Source organism: Rhea pennata, chromosome 1 (assembly GCF_028389875.1).
Source record: "Rhea pennata isolate bPtePen1 chromosome 1, bPtePen1.pri, whole genome shotgun sequence".
NCBI classification, from domain to species: Eukaryota; Metazoa; Chordata; class Aves; order Rheiformes; family Rheidae; genus Rhea; species Rhea pennata.
The window spans coordinates 57,375,388-57,401,371 of NC_084663.1; the positions used below are offsets into that span (position 1 = coordinate 57,375,388).

The window sequence follows — 25,984 nt, forward strand, 5'->3', positions numbered from 1 at the left end:
TCCAGATATAAGTAAGAAACAAGGGAATGGGACATAGTGTGCTAACAGAAAAAGAGTAAATAGAAGAAAGCAGATAACCAAGTTCCAAAGTAGAGTTCTTCAATAGCAATGAAAATCTCACCTCCAACATAATTTATACCTTCTGTTACACTGATACCAGTGTAAAGTTGGTAGAGATATTTGAGACTTCAGTAAATGTTGATTGATATCACACTACAGCCAGGATCAATAAATCTCAAGTACTTCATAATGGAGCCTCAAAGCCTTCATATACAAACCCATCAGCAAACTGGGATGATGTTACAAATAGACAAAGGATAAGCAAAAATTGCAAAAATGTAACAGACATGAGTGAGTTTTTCAGAGGATACAGGGGAAGTGAGAAAAGCTGAAAAAAGACACAGTACTTAGACGCAAGCGATAAAAAAAAACCAGCAACTGGACAGCTGTTTAATGTGATGGAGGATTAAGGGATGGACAAGAAAACAATGAAAGCAATTATCAGACTGGGGATTAATATTTCTTTCCCTCTTAAAGGATCCCATAATAATGACTCCATCATTATGCGTCAGTAGAAATCACCATCTACAATGAAAGGCATTATTTATCATAAGCTAGAGAACCCCTCTTTCATGCTCTATCACAGAAAAAAAAAATCCTCATTTGCATATGAAAGAATCATTTGATTTTCCTATTGATATTTATTATTTTTATGTTAGTTGCTTATCTAGCTGTATATCTGACAGGTATGTCATATAGTCTCAAATATGTAAAATGCTAGAAGGCAATTTGTTTAGTCTTTTCTAAAAAGGCACTATCTCGAGCCAAAAATCTGGAAAACTGTATTTTCAACCAACTCTACTCCTTGAAAGGCCAATCTGAAGCCCAAAAACTGGTGCAGTACTGATATCCTCTTCTTCCCAAGATTACTTACTTCTTTTCACAGTGAGCAGATTCCTTGTTCGGCAGTAAACATCCTAGAGTGTAGCCAAGTAAAGTTTATACACTAAGCAAATATTGTTTGTCTGTTATTGATAACATGCTATCTAAAAGCATAAGACCTTTCAAAGAGATGGGAAGGAGCAAAGAAAAAGGAAGCTTCACATTCAGCTTTTTCAGCTCTAACATGAAAACAGTAAGCTTGGTTCAAACTGCTTAATGAAGAAGACAGGAAATCAGGTTAGAGATCAAGGATGATAAGGGAAGAAACAGTTAAAGAGCAGTCAAGGGACTACTCGTAACATTATCTGAAAACAAAGAAAAGCAAATACTAGAATGAACCAAGCTGCAGTAACTGATGTGAAAAATTACAAAAATAACTTGAGGAAAATAGAACAAAATTTGAGATACTAAAAAGAGAGCAACAAAGAAAGTCAGGGGCAAGAAGAGAAGCAACTAAAGTACTTATGGGGAGAATACTATTGTCAAAAATAAGTAAAAACAGTAACTCGAGAAAAGGAGAGCAGATCAAAAATTGATCCAGGGTAAGAAGTAATGTTATTACTTTACCCAACTTGCACTATAGATATATTGGCCTTGACACTGGCAGCTGAAACCCCAGCTGACACTGTGCAATTCAAGAAAATTGCAGCTGACTTAAAAACAGAAGCAGCGAGATGTAAGAACAGGGTGGAGATGAGGTCAGAGCAACTCTGACTCCAGCTCCAGTCTGACCTCCGCCCCAAGCCCCGAGGGAAAGGGACTCATGTCACAGGACTCAATCAGCCTGCAACAGGAAAGAGACATTCATAGAATGGTAAGGTTGGAAGGGACCTCTGGAGATCATCTAGTCCAACCCTCAGCATAGCTCATACGGAGATTGAACCCGCAACCTTGGCATTAGCAGCACCATGCTCTAACCAACTGAGTTAAACCTAACCCCCCTACCCTCTCCCTGCCTCAGCCCTATACTTCCTCTCCCCACAACGGCCAACCCCTGCTCCTCTGCCTGCAACACCCACAGCCACGCACAGACCAACAGCCGGCTGCTGCACGACCGTTATACTTCCGCGACACCTACTGCGGAAGCGCATGCGCACCGCCGCTAGAGCGGAGGCGGGGCACAGAGCGCGTGTGCTCCCCCCTCCCCCCACGCTCCGGGAGGGGAAGGCGAAGGCGGGAAAGAAAACCGGGGGCACAGATCAGGCGCATGCGCAGGACGTAAATTACCCAGGCGCTCAAGCGAAGGCAGCGGAGGAAGATTCCTCAGGGAAGTTCCCATTCGGTGGGAAGGATGTAGGTGGAAGATGAGGCTTCGTCCCCCTCCCTCTCACTTGTCTTTTTGTTCCCTGGTGCTGCTGAAGCCCTGTTCTCTAGCTGTTTGCTTGTAACTTAATTGTAGTCTCAGCAGAGAGATTAAGAGAAATTAACTCAGGGCGTTAATTTCGGGCGCCTGGTGCGGCTGCCTGTAATCTACCCAATAAAAACCATCAGCCTAAGAACGTAACTAGTTACTGGGCAGAACCACCCCAATGGCTCTGCCCTGCTGTGGCCCTCAGAAGGGGCGGGGCCTAAGCTTTATTGTCCATAAATTTGGTGGGCGGGAGTAAACAAGAGAGCCAATAATCACTGCAGGTTAGTATCGATGAACAGAGCTCGGAGCCAATCGAGTTGGGCAGGCAGGCTCATTCCAAAGAAGGCGGGGGGGGGGGGGGCGGGTGGTTCCGTTCTGTTCCGTTGCTAGGGCCGCGCCGTTGCTAGGGCCGCGGCAAACGGCGGCGGCGGCGGCGGCTCCCGCTGCCTTCCCGGTGCCTTCCCGGTGCCTTCCCGGTGCGCCGCCGCCGGGCCCGGTGTCCGGCGGGGCTGGGCTGCGCTAGGCTGGGCTTTCCCCGGGCCGAGGCGATGGTGAAGCTCGCTGCCAAGTGCCTGCTGGCAGGTGAGTCCGCCCCCCTTCCCCGGCGGCAGGGGCCTGCCGCGAGCTCGCGGCGCTGCCCGTGCGGTTGGGGGAGGCCCAGCGCGGGGCGGCGGTGGCGGGTCGCCCCGGGTGGCAGCCGGCTGCCTGCTGCTGTCACGGCCCCTCGCCGGCGGGTCACCCCGCCGGCAAAGCACGTGGGGAAGAGGTGACAAGAGAGGTAGGGAAGGTCCGTTGTCATCTCGGGGCCAACACGGTGGGAATCACGTTATTATTATCTCCCCGCTTCACCGTTACATGTGGAGAGTCGCGAGCTGTGTTGTGGCAGGATGAGAAGTGCAATCTTAATCAGCAGAAAAGCAATGGCAGGATCCAAAATAGAGAGTATTTTCATGGGGTGAAAACGTGGTCTCAAAGTGGGGAAAGATTAAAGGCTGAGGCCTGCCTAGTACTGAGGGATCCCCGTGTGCTGATGGAAAGATTTGTGGCAGAAATCAGGATGATTCTGAGAGTGTGACTGAAAAAAAAGCCTTAGGATAGGGTAGAAGGAAGAAGCATGTACCCTTCACAAAGGCTTCCTTTTCCCCAAGCAAACTCTAGGTTAACATGAAAAAAAGTGAGGTGAAGACACCAATTTATTTAGTTATGATGGATTATGGAGGTGAGGAAAGTAAATACAGTTGACTGTTAACACTATGGGAAGGAAACTTTTGTTTGTTTTTCCCCTTCCTCTACACTTAAGCTGTGTAGCCTCAACCACAAGCACAAAATCATAAAACATTTGTAAGCAGACAACTCTCAGCTTTAACGCCTTGCTCCAAATCTGTTTTCTTTCATCAAGAATAAAATCTTTTTGCCTTTTTGCCTCAGAAAGAGCTAATCAATTTGCACAAAGCCCAAGTGCAGTCTTTGGCAAAGGCAAAAGAGTTAATCTCTTTCAGCATCTCCCTGATGCCTCTGTTGACAGTTACTGTGGACACCATGCTTGCCCGTCTTCTAGGTCTGCAACTTATGCATCGTTTTCAATTTGGAAGTCTCTAGTCTCAGTATACAGGCTTTGCTGAAGTCTTTCAAGTTTTTCAAGTTTTATTGTTTAATGTTAGTAAGGCTAATTCCATTATCATTTTAAATTAACATAGGTTTTTTGTGGGTGACCTATTTACATGCTTACTCCTAATCAAGTTGGGAGCTGCCTTTTCAATTCTGTGCAGCATCCATAAGTGCCAGGATAATATCAATATATCATTAAAAATAATAAATGAATGCAGAAGACCAGGCAAAATAACTTCTCTGTCTTCCAAAAGACATCAATATAGTGAAAGGGACATAAAGGGTGAGTAACTACAACCAACTAAAGGGAACAGGAGGATGCAATCACAGAGGTAGGAGCAAAAACATCCAGAGGTGAAACAAGGAACTCTTGTGTTCCTAATGAAATGATTATGAAGGGTAGAGTGGCTTGCAGTATTGGGAGCTGTACAAAGGTCAAGGAGAACAACAGAAAAAAAGAGATAGTATTAGCAAAAGAGAGATAAATAACTTGACACTAGAAAGCAATTCTTAGGTTATTTTGAGGGTAATATACAGTCAAAGATATTGTTGTTTGAGCTTACCGTGGAGACACTTTGGAAGGGGTTTGCATTACAATAAGACAGTTGGCATTTTTGAGACATATTACAGTTTCTGACAGAAGAGCAGAACTGTGGATGCAATAAATTCTGTGGGATGCAGTATTGGCAGATGAGACTGCAAACTAGATGAAAAGAACAAAGAAACTTATTTTGAGAGAGAAGTATAGTGAAGTAATAAGCTAAGATGATGGCTAGGAATAGGAAGAAATGAAGAACAACTAGGGCTATTGGACTGTAAAAAGGCAACAAATTGGATAGGAATTTGCAGCAGATGATGGAAATAGAAAAATCTCACAGTTTGGAGCAGTATATGCTTCTCTCTCTCATTTTAGAAAGACAGATCTAATTGTCTATTGAAATACACACCAGCTTCCTCTCAGAACAGAGTGTTGTCTTCAGCACAAACATGAACTGATCAGGGAACAAACAAGCTAACTTACCAGATTTTCCTGTCTAAATATTTTCCTGCCCAACTCAGCTTAAAGGAAGAAAGCACATGACAAAATATTTAAACATATTTTTTAATTTTTGATTGCTGCATTTAGGAGAAATTGTCACTAACCAAAGTACCCCTTCTCCTCTGTAATACCTTGTAAGATTAAAAATTTCTCAATCTGCTTCAAAAGACAGTCTAGGAAACTGGAATAGGGTCAAAATATGCCTATATGTTGCTTTGTTTACTAATGATGTAAGATAAAAGACTTGTATTCCAGATTTGGCTGTCATGAATATTCCTCCAAGGGTCAAGCTATAACCTTGAGATATTTAGTCCCTGATTCCTGGCTGTTTCAAGATCTAGGCCAGTAAAAGGAGATATGAAGCAAGGATAAGCCCTTTGGGAGCATTAAGTTAATTCTGTGTTTTTCAACGATTCTGATGTACAGTATGTTTCATGAAGTGATTTGGGTACACACAAACTCTGCAATTCTCTGCCACTGCATTAGCTCTTAGGGAGTATTGTAATAGTGGGCCAAGGTAGGGCAACTTTCAAGTTTGCTCAAAATGTTGTGCAAACCAAACCAGTAAGTCTTGGCTCTAAAAGAGCAAACACTAAAGCCTCCTGATTTTGCTTCCATGTAGGGATGAATCAGAAAGACCTTTCTTTCCAGCCAGTGACATTTTCTTCTGTTATGTCCAGAATGCAACTAATGAGACAGCAGTAGCATTGAGTCAGCAAGCGTTACCGTCTTAGCAAGGTCAGCAGGAAGAGTTCATGGAGGAATGTTACCAGCTTAAGAAGCTTTGCAGAATAAGTGATCTATCTCTTCCCTGAACTCAGTGTGTAATAATGATTTGAATTTGAGGAAAACATAATTTAAGCAGAGGAAATAGCCTCCTATGCAGCCCAGTCCCTCTTATCTCATGTCTGGGAAAGGTTGATGTTTATGTAAAGGCTATAGGCCAGACATGAATTTTAGAACAAATTGTAATTCTGCTCACATCTGGGGACCCTTTTTTTGCTGCTGAGAAAGCAGAAATCTGAAATTAGCCCAGTATGCATAATAGCAATATTCATTTTACCATGTAGGTAGGCATTTTTGTTTGTTTGTGCTTCTTGTGGGAGTTATATTACCTGTATTCAGGTTATAACTTCTAAGCTAGCTCTTATGGTATTTGATAGGAACAGAACTGAGGGAAAATAAGATTCTATATGATGAAACAAAAATCTTCTCTATTTTTGGTCTTGCAGGTGATCCAGCTGTGGGGAAGAGTGCTTTAGCCCAGATGTTCCGCAATGATGGGGCCCATTTTCAGAAGAATTACACACTGGTGAGCATAAATGAGACAATAAGCTATCCAGCAACTTTTCTGAGTTGCTTGAGAGAAAAATAAGAAACTCTAAAACAAAATTAACAATGTCACTTTAAGTTGAGGCACTGAGGGTTGAATCTTGTTGTATGATTTTCTTTCTCTCACACACTACATTCTGAAGAGAAATGCCTTAGCATTTTAAGTCTTTTGCATTGTGTAGGGGCTGGCCTCAAAACTTAATGCAGAGTCAACCAGTTAAAATTTATAATTTTCCTGCTGAATCAATGTTTTCACAAGCTTTTGTGGTCTTGGAGAGCTTCCCCCTTTAGGGAGCGCTCCATGAAAAGCATCACTGAAGGAGAAAGCTGTTTATTCCAACCATTAAATGTGTGTGTGGACAGTGTGCTTATCACTAAGCAAACATGAAGATGTGCTGCATAACCCCAAGACAATTACAGTCTACAGAAACTGTTCACTGGTGAAGAGGATACAGTTTGCCATCTTTCAGTGTAGGAATCAATGGTGATGACTAATCAGAAGCAGGATAAAAATAAAAGTAAATATAAGCAAAGTTTTTTAGAAAGAAAAAAAAAAGGAAGAAGAATGTGTGTGTGTGTGGTCGTGGTGGTGGTGGGAAATTGGCATATGTTTATTCATTGAAATAAAGATGGAAACCAGAAGTTAGGGATAGAAATAGAACAAATGAATGAGCTACAAAGCAGAATGAGATAAAAGGTGGAAGAGGGACAAATTACCAGAATCCCATATGTTAGCTGATCACATGGTTGGTGTGAAAAGTTCTAAGATATGTTTTAGAGCAGCAATGTGATAGTAAACGTAGCCCTGCAGATTTCAACTAACACCCATACATATAATCAAATTTCTGGATGTTGTTTTTCTGTCTTTTTTTCCCTATTTGAGCAAATCTACATGAGTTTGACATGTGAGCAAGAGTATGTTACCAGAGCTTTGAGGAGTGTTGTTGAGTTCCCAGCAGTATATGTTTGATGGAATTGTAATGATTCACAAGAATTGCCTCAATCCAATGCACAGTTGGTATGCAGTTAGACAGACTCTTAAAAACTCTTCTGATCCTTGTTTTCCTGATTATTCTTGACAGACAACGGGCACAGAACTGTTGGTGAAAGCTGTATCAGTTCCAGAGACAAGTGATAGTGTGGTGAGTTTTTCTGTGACATAAATTGAGTCAGAAAGAGATGTCCAGAGCTCAGACCTCACTTTTTCTCTCATTCTGATGGAAGATCCCCCTGCATGTTCATAAGGCCATTAAGTTGCATTAAGGAAATGAGGCTGATTTTTTAAGATTATTGATTCTCCAGGGACAGTTTAATCTTAGAATGTAAGTTTTACATACTTGTATACAACATGACATCTTAAGCCAAAGCTGCTGCCAGCTTTGTAAGGATTGTGTACTGTCCTTTAGGACGCTCAGGCTTAGTTTATGTTTCTTAGAACAAATAAGCCCCAAACTTTAGTAATTCTTTTTCCTTAATGCCCTATACTTCCACTAATGGGATGTATACATACACAGTTTGTACAGTATGTATATTTTTTATATAAATAATAGAGGTTAGCGTCTTACTCTCTGGCTCTACATACCCTGTTTCCAGTAGGGGTGGAAACCAGGCTCAGTGCCCCAAAGGCAACCCTTTTATTGTTTATACAGGGAAAATAGCTATTTTTTTTTCTTATGCTATCTGAACTGGCAATATTCTTGGTATGAGGAGCTTATCTCTTAGGAACATGGCACTGCTGTACTATACAAAATTCAGAAGTGATGGGTTCAAGTATTTACTTTCTAAGCCTTTCCCTACACTGCAGTTTTCCTGGCAAAGCCTTCTTCCTGCTTCTGCTTTCAGGAACTCTTCATTTTTGACTCTGCAGGCAAAGATCTATTTTCTGAGATGCTGGAGAAACTGGTAAGTATTATGTAACAGCCCTCTTATTCCAAAGAACTGCTTTTGCTTTAAAGAGCTGAACTCCCAGTCTGGCAGATGTAGCAAACTTTGTCTTTAGCATAAATGGAAGCAGCTATCTTTGTTCTATCTCCTGTTCTATATGTCTGAAACTTGTAAAAATGCTAGAGGAAATCTTTTCCAAAGGAAGGAAAGCAGGTGATTCTTCAATTTCTTACAAAAGAAATAGGGAAATTTAACTGGAAATAGCTGTGTGCTGTTGGTTAAATTTACTTTTATTTCTTAGAAAAATATCCATTTTGCTACTATTCTAGCAGTGGGATTTTTGCCATTATAGTGATTTGCTTCGATCCAGCAGGACTCTTCCATGTTCTTGGGCATAATACTGTCCTTGATTTTTTTTTCCCTCATTCTGTTTTTGTCCTTACCTATACAGTTCTCCATTGTATTATCTCATTTCGAAAGGTAGGAACAATTAACTGATGTGAGATGAAACTTCACAAGATGGCTAAGTCAGTGTAATGATTCATTGCACTACAAGAGGCAATTTCACTGTTGTCCTTGCACCAGGTCTGGTTTGTAAGGGACCTCCCAGGAAGCTGCTTCAGCTTCTCAAACTGGCAACAAGCCATTCTGCTTTTTTTTTTCTGGATTAGTTTTTTGCTGATTCAGCATGCAGAATCAGCTTCCCAGGGATCAGGAATGAATGCTGGAGCTGGTACAAATAAAGGAGTGCAACTGTGCTGGAGAGAGTCCAGCATAGGGCTACAAAGATAATCAGAGGGCTGGAGCACCTGCCCTATGAGGAATGGCTGCGAGAGCTGGGCCTGTTTAGCCCAGAGAAGAGAAAACTGAGGGGGGGGGATCTTATCAATGTGTATAAGTACCTGAAGGGAGGGTGTCAGGGGATGGGGCTAAACTCTTTTCAGTTGTCCCATGTGACAGGACAAGAGGCAATGGGGAGAAACTGAAGCACAGGAAGTTCCACCTGAAGGTGAGGGGGAATTTCTTCACTGTGAGAGTGACAGAGCACTGGATCAGGTTGCCCGGAAAGGTTGTGGAGTCTCCTTCTCTGGAGATCTTCAAGGCCCGCCTGGATGCAACCCAGTCTAACATGCTCTAGGTGACTCTGCTTGAGCAGGGGGGGTTGGACTAGATGATCTCTAGAGGTCCCTTCCAACCTTACCGATTGTGTGATTCTCTGATGCTGTGATTCTGTGCAGACAGGAGTGGGGAGAGAGAGCAAGACCAACAGTCTCAGTGGCAGCTATCCATTTAATCAGCTTAACAGAAATATGAAAGCCCAGTCTGGGCATAGGGTTCTTATATGCTAGGCTTTTTATTTATGTCTTAGCATCTGTGTTTACTGTGCAGATGCAGACTGGCTGTTGACCACATCAGTTTCATTAGAGCTGACAATGCTCCTTTCTTGCTGTGCAGTGGGAGCAACCCAACGTCCTGTGCCTTGTGTACGATGTCACTAATGAGCAGTCTTTCAACAACTGTGCCAAGTGGCTGGAGAAGATGAGGGCTCAGGCAGTTGGGATGCATCTTCCAGGTAAGGAATGGATGAGATTCTTTTAATCTGCTCCCCTCTGTATGGCAGAAGCTGTTCCCATTGAGATGTGGCGTAGAGTATGTATTTTAAGCCAAGCCCATGCACGGCTTCCTCCAACTCATCTGCTTTTATCGCAAAGTAGACCAGGCACAAATGTTTAAGATAATCCCTTTGTGGAATGTTTTCTAGATAGTTATAGCCTGTTCTTCCTACCCCCAACTTTTTCAGCTCCTCCTACAAATGTTCTGATATTTATTGTTAACAAATCAGCATTTCTGGGTTGGAGTTTTTTGTTTGTTTGTTTGTTTTTCTGTAGGTGTCTTAGTGGGGAATAAAACAGACCTGGTTGGTCGTCGAGTTGTGGAGCAGAAACAAGCACAGGAATGGGCTGAGAACCATGGCCTGGAATACTGCGAGATGTCAGTCGTGAGTATCTGCTCCTTTTACCATCTGTGGAAGTGGATGTCTGTAAGGTTATCTTCTCTTTCAGGAGAGGAGGGATAACTGGGGGCTCTGTTTCACTTGTTTCTCTTCTAACTCACCCTCAGTTTAAATCTGTCTTTAATGAAGTAGTTAGAGTAGAAATAGTCAAATGCTTATTCCATCTGTCATTCACAATTTTCTTATTTCTTTACAGAAGGAGATGAAAAACTTTGAGGCCCCTTTCCACATCCTGGCAAAGTCATTCCACCAACTGTACAGAGAGAAGGTGGAGTCTTTTCACTCACTAGTTTGAGGAATGTGACTATGATGGCTTATTTAGCCCTTGAGCTTCTTCTAGTGCCCAGAATTGTACAGGCTGGAGTACAGAGAGAAGAAAAAAATATGAGATTTTTGTTTCGTCATGGTCATCTTCTGGTATTTCAAAATAAACTGAAAATAAGCATATGGAAAGACAGTCTTCTAGAACTGCTACCTCAGCATTCCTTTTGTGTCCCCTGTCTTGGTTCTCTGCTCACTGAAAGTCTGCTTGATTGGAGGAGGTGGGGAGAAAAAAGGAGAGGGCAAAATGGAAATTGCTAGCTTTTTGCTTTGATATTGCCGTGTTTCTTCTCTGAATAGACTTTCTGCTGCTGCAAAGGAGGATTTGGAGGTTTTGAGAAGGAAAGAGGAAGCTGACAGGCTATTTTTCAACTTAAGCAATCCAGCCCCAGTACATTGGTAGCAGGGCAGGACTGATCTGGCACTGCCACTTGAAAAACACTTTCAGTAGGAAACCTGTGCTCCAGAATTGATGCATGGAAATTGAGATATGTGGGGACCAATCTGGATTTAGGTGTGCTTCTCAGAGTGCCCAGAGTTTGAGGTCTGTTTTAATGGTGTTACCTGTATCAGTTGTAGGACTGTTATGCTGATGACTAATAACTGTATCTGACTTCTAGAATAGGTTCTTTTCTCCAGCATGGCCCGCTTCCTTTGCCTAGTAGAAGCTGTCTGTCTTGCATCTGTACTATTGTCACTTGGTAACACAGTGCCCTCTGCTGGTCCCAAGTCACATGCTTTCTCAAGAAGCTACCCTCTGTTGAAGCAAACAGGGCTCCATCCAGTCGTGTCCAAATTACCTTATCTACAAAATGAGGTCATAGTAAGAAAACCTCTTCTGTTCTTTGGGCAAGCACTTGTTATGTGTTTTTGTATCATTTTTTTGTCAACTGAACCCTGCAATGCCTTATTCTCACTAGGTTCAGTTTGCAGTCCCTCACTAGAATCAGAGTTGTCTTTGTTGTTAAACTTTCCCTGCCTATCCTTCTGACATCACCAGTGGAAACAGGATTCAGGAAGAAAAAGACAACCTGACTAAGTTATTCTGATTCAGGGAAGGGGGCATGTGTGGCTGGAAGTTTGTTGTCAGAAAGAGTAAAAGCTCAGAAAAAAAATGCTCTTTTATTTGGAGTACTGATGTTGCATGTATAAGAATGTGTTTGTTAATACAGTATGTGAAAGCATCCATGGTACTGTATTGCAGCTGGATCTTAGAAGTTCAAAACTGTAACCTTTCTCTTCTCTCAAGATTGTGTTAACCTCCCTTGGGCAAGGGAAGATGAAATTTGTGGAGAGTAAGCACTGAGTGATTTTTTCAGGCAGGCTTTTGAAGAATCTGTGTTTCAAGGCTTGTATGTATATTTTATAACCATTTTTTTATACCCGTTGCTAGGACAAGTACTTCGGACTGCACATAAGAGATGTGTGTCGCTTGTGGATGTCATAGCAGAGTTTATGAAGTACTTTAAGGATCTGGAAAAGCAGCTGGGCTTATTTTACTGGCAGTAGTATATTGATGCTGGGAATTAGCTAAGGAGCACGAATCCCAACAAAAGGAGTTAAATAGGCGCTGGGTCCACAAGAAAAGGAATGAATGGGTTCTTTTGCAGGAAGACGTTTGAATAAATGACAGAACACCTAGGAAAAGCTTGCTTGCTCCAGAGAAGAGAGGACTCCTCCATTGGCTTAGAGTAACTAGAAGACTTGCCTTTTTTTGACTTGGATTAGCATTACTATGTGTGGTTTTTTGTTATTTTATTTTGTTTAATCTTACATATGTTGCCTTGTTTGTTAATCTTGGGGGGTGTCTGTTTATTTATATGGGCTGAGTGCAGACTTGCCTGCAGATGCTAGCCACCTCTGACTAGTAAGAATAAAAGTTATTTTGGATGCTGTGTGGATCTAGTTAAAGAACTTCTCTGCTGAAGTTTTGTTTTGATTTGGCAGCTCTTTCCCCCCATGTTTCACTCACTGTATGATTACAACATGAGAATGATATTTCTTCATATTGAAAATAGCATGTCAGGTGCATCTGCCACCTGCAACATAGTGTATGGGGAATATGAATGTCTGAGGAATGGGTGATAAAGTGAATCTTTTGTGATCTTTAACTGGTGATTTCAGAAAGAGCAGATGCACCAGAAAGACCTCCCATAACTTTGAATAAACAGTCTAAACCCACCAGTGAGATAAAGATGGGTGAACATTGTTTACTAAATGAATGCAAAAGCTGGAGAATGTCATTAACGGAATGCTTGCCGTGGTGATTTGTGATTTATAGGGAAGCTGTTTTTGAGAGGTTTAGTGAAGAAAAATGCATCCCATGCAGGGAAAGATATATTGCCTGAGAGGGGAAATTTATTGTCTAATTAGCTAGCAGTAGGGATTCACCCACTGCCCCTTTCCTTCTTTCCCCAGGCCATTACTAGAATTACAAAAGAGGTGTCTAAAGCATGTTGGCCAACTAGCTTTTTTCACAACTATTTCAAGCACTAATGTAGACGTAATTTAATGTCTTTCAAAATGATATGTTTAACCATAACCATCTCTGTCCTTCCCAATGTATTTTAAAGGCATAATATATTGTCCTTCTTGGCTAATGTGTTGTATAATACCAAAATGGTGTGGGTAATGCTTGTTGCTGTTTTCCTAGTCTATATGCAACCTTAGCTGTAGACGTTAATGGTGAAGAGTGAGTGGGGACTATGGGAGCCAGGTATGGGTAGGCTGTGGAAAAACGTTTTGTGTCTATGTGAGGGACCTTGGGGTAGTGGGTAGGTAAGGTGGACAAGCAAAATGAGTAAAAATCTGAAGCATCATTAAATTCCTCTTCTTTTATCCACTAATTGTTGTCGTTACGTCTGTAAGGTGAGGATGCTTGTTTGCTGCTTATAGCCACTGAATCTTTCTGACTTACTGAACAGTGTGAGGAAGGCAAAAAGCCGAGCAGGAAGCTTGTTGTCTTTTTATAGCTCTTCTGCTTTGTCCAGCTGTGTAGTGCTGCAGATGCCCAGCGTGGATGCTTATAATCTTGAAGAGCCCCAGCACAAAGAGAAAAACTGAAATTTTACAAGGAGGGAGAGGAAACGAACAGGCCTTCAACTGTCTTTCAGAGATGCATAGTCCTTCGGTCTTTTTCTGCCTGCCTGCTTGTATGATTGGCAAGAACAAGCTTTCCTCCTCAGAGCCTCTCCTTATCTTTCCTTTGGTCCTCATGATTCTGCTCCACAGAATCCCTATTCCCTGCCTGCTTTACTGGGCTTGATATATCAGAAGCTGGGTTTTCTTTTTGTTTTGATTTATTTTTCCTTTACATTTTTTAGATCCTCCTAACTTTTCCACAAACAACTCCTAAAGATATAACACATTTCTTTTTAAGGAGATTAATGAAAGAAAACAAAAGTGGATTTTTTAATCAAATTGTTTTGGAAGAATGAACTTTAAAAAGCTAACTAACTTTCTGAAATTTTATTGGAAAATCATTTTTGTAAAGCTGTAATATTAAAGATGCTTTAATGATTTTTGTTCTGCCTTGTCAAACTTGCTAGATACATTCTACTGTGGAGTGAAATGCAGGATATAAAATTCCAGAAACATCAGGTTTTGCTGTAGGAGTTAATAAGAGTTTCAAAGCTGATCTTACTGTGATAAGATCTGTTCAATCTTAACAATAGAGTGGTCACTGCTGTTCATAATAAAGCATTAAATAGACTGAAATAGGGCTGTCAGAACAGTTTCTTCTAGAGATTTGTTCATTTTAGAAGCTTAAAACTTAAGAAAGGACATCTTTTGGAAAACTGGTCTGATAAATGACACTATTTGGTCCAGGGTTATTTCTGATATAACTTCACTGACTTAAAGGGCTGGATTTAGTCTTTTATGCCAATTGACTCCCTTGGGTAAGCTTCATTTCTTTACCCTCTATACATCTTGGACCAATCTAACCTGATAGCAAAAGACACATGATGTTGTTGAAAATGAAATACTGCCTTGAGGCAGAAGGATAAACTGTGTGGCCTCCTGAGGTCCTCCCAGCAATATTTTCTATAATTCTGTTAGATGTGGGGAAAGAAGTAGAAAGCACAAAACAGGCTAAGTCACAAGCTAGCAATTAAACTGGGTGCTGGGCTGGGCTACAGTAAAAAATGTACAATCTATCCCAATTAAGAACTGTATCTCAAGAGAAACCAGGTGCCTGACGCAGGTGCTGACAGCAGGGAAAACACTGTGTTTCTGTTCTGTAGGCAGCAACTGCATTCCACTGCTGCTTGCACAGATCCATGGGAGTCCTGCTTGAGACTATGCTCTGCTTTTAATAAATACTCCACCTATGAGGTCCAGGTTGCAACTGCTTGCAATTGTCCTGTCTGCCTGTGCAAAGCCAGCAGTGTGATGGCAGAGCTCTGCTATAAGCAGGAAGACATTCCTACTCTTCACAATATCCAGGATAGGAACCTCCTCTTCCCATGCATTTTTAGTCCCTCTCTTCCTCTCTCATATCCCACTTCTTGATGGATAGTGGCCATCTCTGCTTGTTCTTAGCAAGTGATTTTTCCATCTTGCAGATGGTACTCCCAGGGCTAAGGGACTTCCAGGACCTTCCGCAGCAGAGAGAGAGTCTGAGCAGAGGCTCTTCAAGGGTCATGTTTGCCCCCATGCACCCTCTTTCTTAGCTTAAGGGCATATCATCTCTCTCCTTCTCGCGTTCTATTTCCTCCTCCTCCTGTCATCTTGCCTTGAGAACAATGTCTTCTGTGCCAGTTGCCCTTGGCTCTGTTGACCCAGAACAGCAATGTTTTGGGGAGGTAGAAAGAAGAGGACTCCTCAATCTCCAATCCTTTTAATGCTCTTATGTGATGTGACTCCTAGTCAAAGTCACCTGAGAAAGGGATGTTGCTCATTCTCCAGTACAATTTTCTGTCAGGAGACCCCCAGCTGAGTCCTGGCAGTTTAATTTTGGCTCTTCAGAGCTTGCTGCAATGTAACTTTCACAGACACTGGCTGTTCTCATTCTGACTTGGAGTTATCGGGCTCTTTTCCCCCCCTCGTTGCAGGGGGCTATCTCTCATTCTTCTGTCACAGCTTCACATTTCTCTTTCCCCTAGAGCTGTTTGTAAAGAGAAGCCTGGAACTGCTCTTTTCCTGGTCTGTGAAATCAAATCTGAATCTGGCAATATTTAAAAGGGAAATATGACAGACCCTGCATGTCAAGTTGGGGTCGAAGTTGGGGTCAGTTTGAAGAGTTTCCCTCCAGCCAGGCATTCATCAACTGGAGATATGTGGAGCCTGCAATCTTTCTACACAAGAACTGGAAAAACATACAACATGAGGACTTTGAGTTAGGGACTGCAAGCAGGACAGGTATGTGGGCAGGACTGACCAGCTGCTGTACCCCATATCCCATGTAGGAGAAATGCAAGGGCAGCTGGAGAATAAAATAAGGTGGAAAGAGTGGGATCTATTTCCCTGTATGAAGGCCCAAATGAGTTGCCGAGGCAAAATGGGGAGGTGGGAAATATGGGTGGAAAGACCAAAGGCTTTCCTTGGCATATGCAATTTCATATGGAAAAAAGGTGGGAAAGAAAGTAATATCTTCTTGAGCCATTTGGGAAAAGTGAGGAAACAGGGTAGTGTTGGATGACACTGCAGGTTGGAGAGTGGCTGACAAGAATAAATAACTGTTCAGAAATTTTCAAGGCCAGTATCTCTCAAGGTCAGTTTGGAGCGTTCAGAGCTGTGATGAGTACGGTCAAAGGTAGCCATCAGTTTATGTTGAGGTCATAGGGCCTGCATCAGAACAAGGCATGGTGATTTCAAAGTCTGCATGAGAGGCTGAAGCTATGGTTTAATAGGGTAATAATGAGAATCCAGGATGATATACCTAGGAGTAGTGTGGGGAAGATGAGAACAGCAAGCTGTAGTGCTGTGAGGAGTAGCGGCTGGAATAGGCACGTGCGGGTGAAATCAGAAAAAAATACAGTAAGTGGGCTAGAGACACTATTGGACGAAGAGGGTGGGAGAGTGTGAAGAGATGTTGGAGATATATATTGGGTAAAATTCTTCAGTGGGATATTGAAATGGAGAGGAATAGATACCTACAATTATTACCCACAGATCTTTGTATCAATTAGAACATAAATTAATTTCAGTCTTTTCTGTATCTTATTTTACTAGAGATTGGGGTGATCTATTTGCTTAAATATTTCTGTGGGGAAAAAAACAACACCTACACTTATGCATAATTGTGCTGCATCTTGAACGTATTTATGTTCATCCATTCAGGAAATGGAAAGAGAATCTGCATCTCATCTGTCCGAGGAGAAATGACCACTACAACCTGAGCACTGGCCTATCAAAGATTGTTCATGAACAGTCATAAAGCAGAATATCTCCACAAAACATCAATATGTAACCTCAAAGCATCGAAAAATGCAATGTGTATGAGGTCAGTGTAAAGCCAGTAGAAATCACCCTGTTCATGAATAAAATTACTTATAATAAATAATTCCTTCAGCTCTGTATGGGATGAATCTATTTTCTGCACTATTTTCCCTTCTTTGATTTTGCTAATCTATTTTGACTCTTGTGAAGCATCACTTACTCTCTTTTCAATGGTTTTGTGTGGCTTGTGTGTACTATTTCTAGGACTTCAGTTTTGTTATGTTCGGTGGCTTCAGTCTGGGGACTGTGAAGCTGAAGGTATTGCAATTAAGGTTGCAATTGAAGCATTGGACATAACATCAGCTCAGAAGGATAACAAAGAGTGTCTAGGAAAGATGACTTACAGTGTTAAGAATGCTTTTCGGTGCTATTGTCAGCATAGAAATATCAGGCTGCAATGAATGTGAAAAACGTTAAATTGGGAAGGAATAGCTAGTGGATTTGGCACAGGAAACAACTGTGGGTTTCTTGGGTCTGAGGTAAATGCACAGAAGAGTATGCTGTAAGTCTCTGGATACAGATGCCTGGGGAGGTAGTGGAGAGAACAGTTTATTGGGCAACATCATGAAGCTGAGTAATGGCAGGAGGACGTTTCTGTTATGGGTAGAAGCACAGTAATGCAGCTCTTTTGTTTTCTCTAGTTTCTGCACCCACTGAGACCTCAGGATAGTTCTTTTGAATGGATAACATTATTGTTGATGGTCTTCCCCACTGATATTGCTAGCAAGGTGGTTTTCTCTCTTTACCAAAATAGGAGAGGTGATCACTGAATGCTTTCTGAGTACACGATCATTTTGGTATCTTATTCATTTGCACTGTTCATGCGTCTCACTTTTCTCTTCTTAAATATCCCTGCACATGGAGGTCTGACTGCTGCTTGTACCCATGCATATGCACAGTTCTGCCACACCTGCTGTGCCAACAATTCCCCACATTACCTTAAGACTGCTTGGATCCTCCTATGTACTTATCCTTCTCGGATTCTAAGCTGCTGCCAGGAAAAAAACACTGGTCTTTCTATCCATTAACACCCTCTCCTACTCCTTTCCTCTCCATCTGGTACTAGGGTAGTACTTATGCCTTGCTCAGTTGGCTAGTTCTGGCAGGAAACTGGACTGGTAGAGGAGCAAGAGAGCTGTGCTGATGTTGGATGTGTGTCTCTGTGCATCCGAGGGGCATTCAAGGCAGGCACCCTTTCCTCCTTTTATCAGACTGTGCTCATTTATTATACCATCTGTTTTCCGAGTGCCGGAGATGATGCTGGGGATATGTGACTTGGGGCACTCAGGCAGAAACTGGCCTGCACAAGGCCGGCCATGTGTTTGCCTCCTAGCAATGCAGCGGTCAGCAGCAAATTCTTTGCTGCCGCCTCCTCTCAGTATGGGAGAGAGCAAGCATGGTCCTGGTTGTGTAGGAGACACAAAGAGATGAAATGCATGAAATTGGGGTGGGGGGAAGGAGGGAGAGAAATGGACTGGGGTCCATATATATCAGCTAGAGAGAACTGTAGGAAGGAGGGACGGACAGATGGGCAAAGTGTGGGAGAAGGGAAGGCAGATGGATTGTATAGAAAGAAAGAAAGAGAGATTGTGTGCGGGGGTGGGGGGGAAGATAAAGAAATGGACCGGCTGGGGGACAAAGTGAGAGAAAGACTCTGAAGGAAGGAGAGGTAGGCAGATTTGGCAGGTGTGTGGTGGGGAGAAAGATGGATTGTCTGCAGGATGGAGATGGGTGTCAGCTAGGTACAACAGTAATGGGTAACTGGATAGCTACAGGGATGAAGAGATTGTGTATGCGTGTGTGTGTTTATGTATGTATGTGTAAGGGGGAGCAGTGGGAATGGCAGCAAGGAAGAACAGCCATAAAGAAAGAGGAGAGAGATAAAGCAGAGCTAAAGAAGGAGCAGAAGATCATGGCTAGAGATGAACTGTGGGGAAAAAAGAGAGATGTGGGGGAGAAATGTATCCCTCACAGTGCAAATAAGAACTGGGATTTTGTAGGAGGAAAGGAAAGGGATTCATATGAGAAGAAGGAATACTAATAATGCTACCACTTAGGTGTTAGAGGGTTGAGGTTCTCTTCCTATGACCTGAGAGAAAATGCAGGGCAGAGATCAGAGCACAACTCCCTGATGCTAAAAGGAAGCATTTTCATATATGCAGGGCTCGCTGCCAGTGCACAGAGAGACCCACCGGACCTGGGAGTATAAACGCCACTGTGCTAGTGCAGAATGCTTCCTGCCTGCTGGACTGCAAAGGGCGCCTGAGCTTTCACAGTCTGTGGACTATCTTCTTACAGTGTACCTGCTTGACTGCTAGGAGTTATTTAAGATGGCAGCTCAGACATACTTTCATCATTTTCTTTCCCTCGGTCCTTTTCATCTCAGTGTATTCTCAATGGAAAAGGAGATGTGAAAAAACAGTGCCTGAATTCACAGGCACCTTCTTAGTTCTTCCCTCTCATCTCATAATTACTGTTCCTTTCTTCACTGCTTAATTCTACCCATGCCTCTCTCCCTTTGACAGTTTTTCCTTTTCTCTATTCTTGCCAGTGTCTTTCCTCATCTCCTTCTTTACATCTTTTTTTTCAACTTTCTATCATTTAAAATTTTCTGTAACTCCACTCCCCTTTCTCTATTCAGTGTTCTAGACTACCAGTTTACATACCTTTCTTTCAGTGTTCCAGCTTATTCTTTCCAGTGGCCCTGTTTCTTTTCTTTAGCTCCTTTTTTATCTCTCCTTGGTTCTACCCCTTTCTGGTTGTGCCTGTCTGCCTGCTTTCCCTCACTCACTGTCTGTCTCTTTTTGAATTGGGTTGTGAATTCTGTTAGCATCAGAGCGGGACAAACTGTAAAACTGAGGTTCCCGGAGGGCCAGGTTGTGATCATTTTATTTTTACAATGTCCTTGGATGTATAAAGGTGTTTGTTTGAGGGGGAGGAGCAGCGCATGTGCTCCATGTGGGAGAAGAGAGGGGAGTGCAGGCCAGAACAAATGAAGCTTAAAGCTAATATAGGTCAATTGCAGAGAAGAGTCCCAATGGTCTGTGAAACAGAGAAGTGGTTTGTCACTTCAGACTGGCTACTGGAAAGGCAGCAACTAAATAGTTTTATCCAAATGATGTAAGCAGTTTGAAAAAGTGACCTGTCCAAGAATGCAGTAGTTGTGAGCATGGCAGGAGAGTCCAGCTCTGCACAGGGGACACGTAACATCCCAGCCACTTCCTTAACCCAGGGAATAACCAGCCTGAAATTCCCTCTTCCTGCCTCTGAGCTGTCTTCTCCAGTGCATATTCCTCTGCCTTGTGATGGAGGGGGGAGTATGGCTGAGAAATGCTTCCTCTGCGAGACTTGTTCATGGTGTCAAAGCAGATAATAACGAACGAACAAGTTGGTGAAGTACAAAAGAGAATGTACCCCTACAGCCTTGGAGGCAGTGATGAACAGGTTGAGATGTTCATTCAGCCCCTTCTGGGGTCAACACTACCAAAAAGGCCCGCACAGCCAGTAGAGAGATGCTATCAAGGCTCTGGACCTGGCCTTGTGGATCTGGAAGAGCCAAGTGCTCTCTCTGGCACTTCTAGGAATTGCTTTGATCCACAAAGCAATTCCATGGGAGGGGATTTGCTGCAGGATATGTAAACTCTGCTTCCAGACCATTCCACAGAAATTTACACAAACAGTTAGCAGATGCAGTGAGTGACTGAAAGTAACAACTCCTGATGAGCCTAGAATATAGCTTGGGACTTCTGATTTCATTTCTATTAACATTTTTGTTATTATAAGAGGTCAGAGTTAATCTGCCAAAATGATTGTTTAGATATCAAAACAGGCATCCAGATTTGCAGAGATATTTGGAACCATTGCATCTGTGTAAAATCAATGGGAGATGCTAATTGCTTAGCACAACCGAAAATCAGGACAGTTCTTCAATGTCTAAATATGGAGTTAAAAGCCTAAATAAAAATGTGTTTTATTTTCTTTTTTAAAGTTGGCCTACATTCTCAAGGCAAGGAATGTACCTATCTGTAACTTCTGTTTGTAGATACTCTTCTATGGATCACCATAATATCTGAGCTTCTGCCCAGCACCTAACTGGCTTAATCTGATGACTTTAACCTGCTGCTTCTATAGGAATTCACATTAGGGATCCTAAACCATTATGATGGTAATCTAAGACTGGTTCATAGGAAATGATATGATGGATCTGTGGCTACAATACACTGACCGCCTTTATTTGAAATAGTTTCTAAAGTACAATTACATTTTACCAGATACCTACTTGATCATGTGGAACTACAGAAAGAAACCTCAACACTAAAATCAGCAGCATATTCTCACTGATTCCAGTGAGACCTGGTGACTTTGATTCTTCTAAGTTTCCCCATTCACTGAGCTCCTGAACGGGTATTAGGATACACACTTTTCTTGATTTGTCCCTCTGAAAAGCACAACTGCTAGCCTATTCCAGAGACTAATCTTTTGTCTTTCAATCTTCCACCAAAACTGTCTCTGTTTTGCTTAGATTGTTTTTTTAAGAGTCTCCTTTAACTCTGATCTGTTCCTGAGTATCAAAGAAATAAAAGGTTCAATATTCCATCCCTGATCTCATAAGCTACCTGTCAGAAGAGTTAGGGGTGTCTTAAAGAGGACAAAAAGCTTACAGAAGGGTTAGCTGCATCAATCCCACTGGACCTGGAAGAATAAGTCTGCCCTACATAGAAACCACCAGCGATGCCTCTATGGCTGTTCAGGACAGCAGAAGCTTATGTTAAGGCTGGATTGTGGCTTTACCTATGATAGCGAACAGGTGAGGACACACAGGATGCTCTTCTCTGTCACCATCTGTGGCCTTTATCATAGATGAAAGTCTGATACCAGGTAATATTGAGCGGTATCAATACGAACAATTATCACTGTAGACTTAGCCTTTCCTTTAATATCTATCCTTTTGCTGATGCTTCTGTGAAGACTCTGAAAATCTTCAGTTCAGAAACAATAGGCTCTTTCTCTTTCTTGGCAACTCTCTCCTCTGCTTGATTACCGCTATGTTTATATGAAAAAGTCATTTTTATTCTGTAAGAGACAGTCCATGTCTCCTGCATATTTCCTCGTCAGAGTTTCACAAGCCTGTTTGCCATGAAATGATGGCTTTTTCAAGCATTGGTTCTGATGCTGACCAAGGGACACCATCCCACGAAAGAGAGATCTGGAGTGATGCTCTGTTCTAGTTACAGTCAGTGGATGAACAGATTAAAACTTTTGGGGGGAGAAAAATGGCTTTATCATTGTCTAAATTTCATACAGTTCAAGTGAGATCCATTGTTTCTCTACTCTGTTCTGGGGGACCCACTGCTTGTGCACTGCCCTTAGAGGAGACTGATCACAAAATTTGTGCCATACTCAGTTCACCATTTTTTTTGCAAGCAATGGGTGACTCATTTGAGATTCTTTTTCCTTTTCTTTGATTTCTTTAGCTCTGTATTTCAGACATTTACTCATCCAGGTCCCTCGTTGCTGTACCTCTCTTCCCTGTTTCCTGGAATATGCTTCCAAGATTGGATGTGTATGGATGTCCATGGAAACTATCTGTACCTTATTTTGGATATGGATTTGAAAAAGGAGGATATCCGTGAAAGATTTTAGGAGACAAAAAAGGAGCAGGAATGGCTGTATGCTTGGAAATAAGTGCATCTCAAAGTGGCTTTCTATGGGATATGGCTTTTGGAGGAGTGAGGGTGTGTACAGACATATTGATGTACAGGACAGTCTGACATAAAGGTAGCTTGGGACCGTAAAGAACTGCAGAAAAAAACGTGTGTTCTGGGGTGTAAACATATGAGGAATAGCATCTATTTGCTGGGGGTAGTGTCTTTTGTTGAATATAGCTATGCAAATATGTGGGGAAAGATATGCTGGTGGGATGGAGGGGATGTGATCACAGCTGATTTTCTCTATTCTCATTCATTCTCACACAATAAAGTGTATATATGTATGTATATATCCTCACTCATGATACTTCACCAAATACTGTAATTCTGGCTAAAGTGACTTGTTAGCAGCCTGCCCTCTGTCAGAGCTAATGGGTTGCAGATATTGATTTTTTTTTTCTATTCCTATTGATTAGGAGGTTGCTGTACATACAAATCCCAGCACAGCATTGAAAGAGGAAGACAAGCAAAGCAGTTCACATGCCAGCAATTCATCATGGTGGAAAATCTGTGCTGAGAACCCCAATCTTCTAACACCCTCTGCTTCAAGTAAAGGAGAAAGCCTTTCCCTCTTTGAAGAAATCAACCCACATGGCTCTTGAGAGGACACTTAGGAGCACACGATTTTAGAAAGGTTGTAATCAATATAGCATAGAGGGGACAACTGGGGGCAATGTGCATACACTTTGGAAAATCCTAGATCTGAGACACTGTTTGCATTTTTTAAAAATCATTTTCAAATAGCAATTATTTCAAAGACCACCATACAATGGAAAAAAAGGGAAAAAAAAAAAAAGGTTGCACAAGAAAAGGGAATCTTGCACTGGAAGCACAGAAGTTCTAGCTTCAAGACTCTGCAATAGATCTCTCTGGCAACTCAGTGGGTAACTTATTTATGTCAGCACCCAGATCACAATAAAATGAGTACAAAGTCTTTGGCTTCGTGGGTTTGAGGATTAAGAATTTTTTTCACTGCCTCAGTGCCTCTGCAAACCAGTGAACATATTAGTTTCTGTGATTGTTATGACGCTAAATGGATTCTTTGCTCAATGTTTAGCTGTGAAGAGGATGTAGGTCAGAAACAGAGTTATATTTTGCAGCCTTACAACCTCATATTTCATCCCCTCCTGTCAGGGCTCTACTCTTAAAGAACACAAGTTTTCTGTGCACTCTCAAGATGGCTCCAGCATCTCTTCTGCATAGAAACTTACTCAGTTTTATTGTTAGACCTCTGTACCCTGTATCTCCCTTCTTCTTTTCTTTCTGATCACAACATTACACTAGAAATGAATCTCCTAGACTACTTGAATGTTTTACATTTAAGCTCCATTTTATATTGGTTCTCAAACTATTAGACCTGAAGTTAAGGAGTGAGGACCACTGAGGCTTTTCCCATCAGTATCTGTATTGCTATTGCTTTTGCTATTGCTATATCTGTTTCATTATCTTTATCTCTATCTCTCTCTCTCTCTCTCTGTCTATCTCAGTCATCTCTACCTGTGATTCCTTTTCAAAAACACAAAATTTCTTATTACCTCAGTTTGCTAATTCATTGAATAGGTTTAAGAAAACCATCATCATGCAGATGTTATGTGACTAGTATTTCTAAAGTGCTTTGAGATGCCGGAGATGATTGCTCTGATCATCTCTTCCACTTGTCTCACCACACAAATATGTGACTTTTTCCAGCCTGCCCAGTGAAATCTCTTAAATATTTATTATCTTTCTGGATTCATATCTCACCTCTATCTTCTCAGCCCCATTGGCTTTCATTCCTATAATCATCAACCCTCACTCCAATTTCTTTCTCCTAACATCTCCTATGCTGGTGCGTCTGTCTATTAGCACCTCAGTACTGCCTGTGAATGCAAATGCATCCTCTCCATTGCTTTTGCATTTCATTACAGCAGCTCCTCCCTAGCTGGCCTCCCCAAGACAAAGATACCTAGATACCAGTTTTCACATAGTATCACTATCTGATTTCTCCTATGTGCCAAAAGGCTGCACTGCAGCACTCAAATACTCTTTTCAGTTCCATTACCATCCCATGGAGTTGCTTCTTACTCATGCCCTTCATCTCCCTTCTTGCATCTTTCTCATGTCCCTTTCTTTCCTACAGCAGTGCCCCTTTTCTCCACAAATAGCAGCACTCTTGGTTTGCCGTTGGAAGCATACTTCCTGCGGCTCCCTGTCTCATCAGCTTCTCATTTCATGTAATTTAAAATGTAATTTAGAAACTCTCTATTTCCTCCAGCCTATTAATTTCTCTCTCCTTACTCTTCTATAGATGTCATTTTGTGTTGTGCTATTCAGTAACATGCTACTGTTGTAAAAATCCTACATAGTGTTTTTATTCTGTATCCTTGTTTTCTATAATCATTTTTAATGATTCTTTGTAGGAAAGACAAAATCTCAGCACAGCATCTAGCCACAGCACAAGCAGTCACACAGGACTTTCTGGCATTTGCATTGCCTTTGTTCCATTCTTCTCCTGTGGCATTTAGAATTGTAGAGGGATTATTGTAAATGGTCTAAGAGCATAGAAGTAGGATAACAGAAAAGGAATTATTTCTGGAAATCAGGAAGTATGAGGCAGGAAGCAGTGTTTAGTCCTGATTCTGAGAAGTGCTGAGTCCTATAGGTCCCACTCCACTTAGCCAGAGATTAAAGAACTCACCATACTGCAGAGCTGGCCTTCTTACACTGACATTTTCTCTTGGCAAAATGTGCCACTGTTCTGTTGCTGGACTAACCTGAAATTAGACTTATCAAAGCAGTAGAAATATGTAATAAAGGCAACAATCCTGTACTGTTTTGATAATGTTTGTTTTGGCCCAGCTGCTGCTTCATCCTCTGAATCTGACAGGATTAGTCTGATATAAAAATACATAATCCTGCTATTTCTGCAGCATTCGTCCCATTGTAGATTAAATCTGTAATTTATCACCTTGTAGGAGTGCCCTGCAAGCCCAAATCTACAGCCTCAGGAGTGTCTGCATCCTCACCCTGTCAGTCCCACTACACTCAGAGAGCAATAGAGGCAAGCTCATCAACCCAGACACCATCCCCATTTGTACAGACCACCACACCCTGTGCCTAAGCAAAACTTCTAGTTGTCACGGTAATGCAAACACTTAACCCTGTAGGCTACAAAGGTGAGCCCTAAATAAGAAAAACATAACATCACCTTTTCTCTCCCTCTTCTCTTCGAATGACTGTTGTGTAAGGATAGCTGTGCTTTTAGAGAGCCTGAAAACACGTCTCCATTGACTCTAGTCAGATTGCTTGTGTGGCATTACTAGACGATCTAGGCTAGAATTTTTGGAAAGCACAGACTAAATGAG

General features: G+C 41.9%; 1 protein-coding gene across 2 annotated transcripts; it reads left to right on the forward strand.

Moving 5' to 3' along the window:
• The first annotated feature begins 2,688 nt into the window (after positions 1-2,688).
• Positions 2,689-12,405, forward strand: IFT27 (intraflagellar transport 27). 2 transcript variants are annotated; one of them, XM_062588606.1, is made up of 7 exons: positions 2,689-2,875; positions 6,173-6,252; positions 7,355-7,414; positions 8,115-8,174; positions 9,612-9,729; positions 10,046-10,155; positions 10,367-12,405. In XM_062588606.1, the coding sequence occupies exons 1-7, from the start codon at positions 2,842-2,844 to the stop codon at positions 10,463-10,465; spliced, it is 561 nt and encodes a 186-aa protein (XP_062444590.1). In that variant the 5' UTR covers positions 2,689-2,841; the 3' UTR covers positions 10,466-12,405. The 2 variants fall into 2 exon arrangements, with proteins under 2 accessions (XP_062444590.1, XP_062444599.1); XM_062588615.1 differs by having other exon boundaries at positions 10,370-12,405.
• Positions 12,406-25,984: the final 13,579 nt, after the last annotated feature.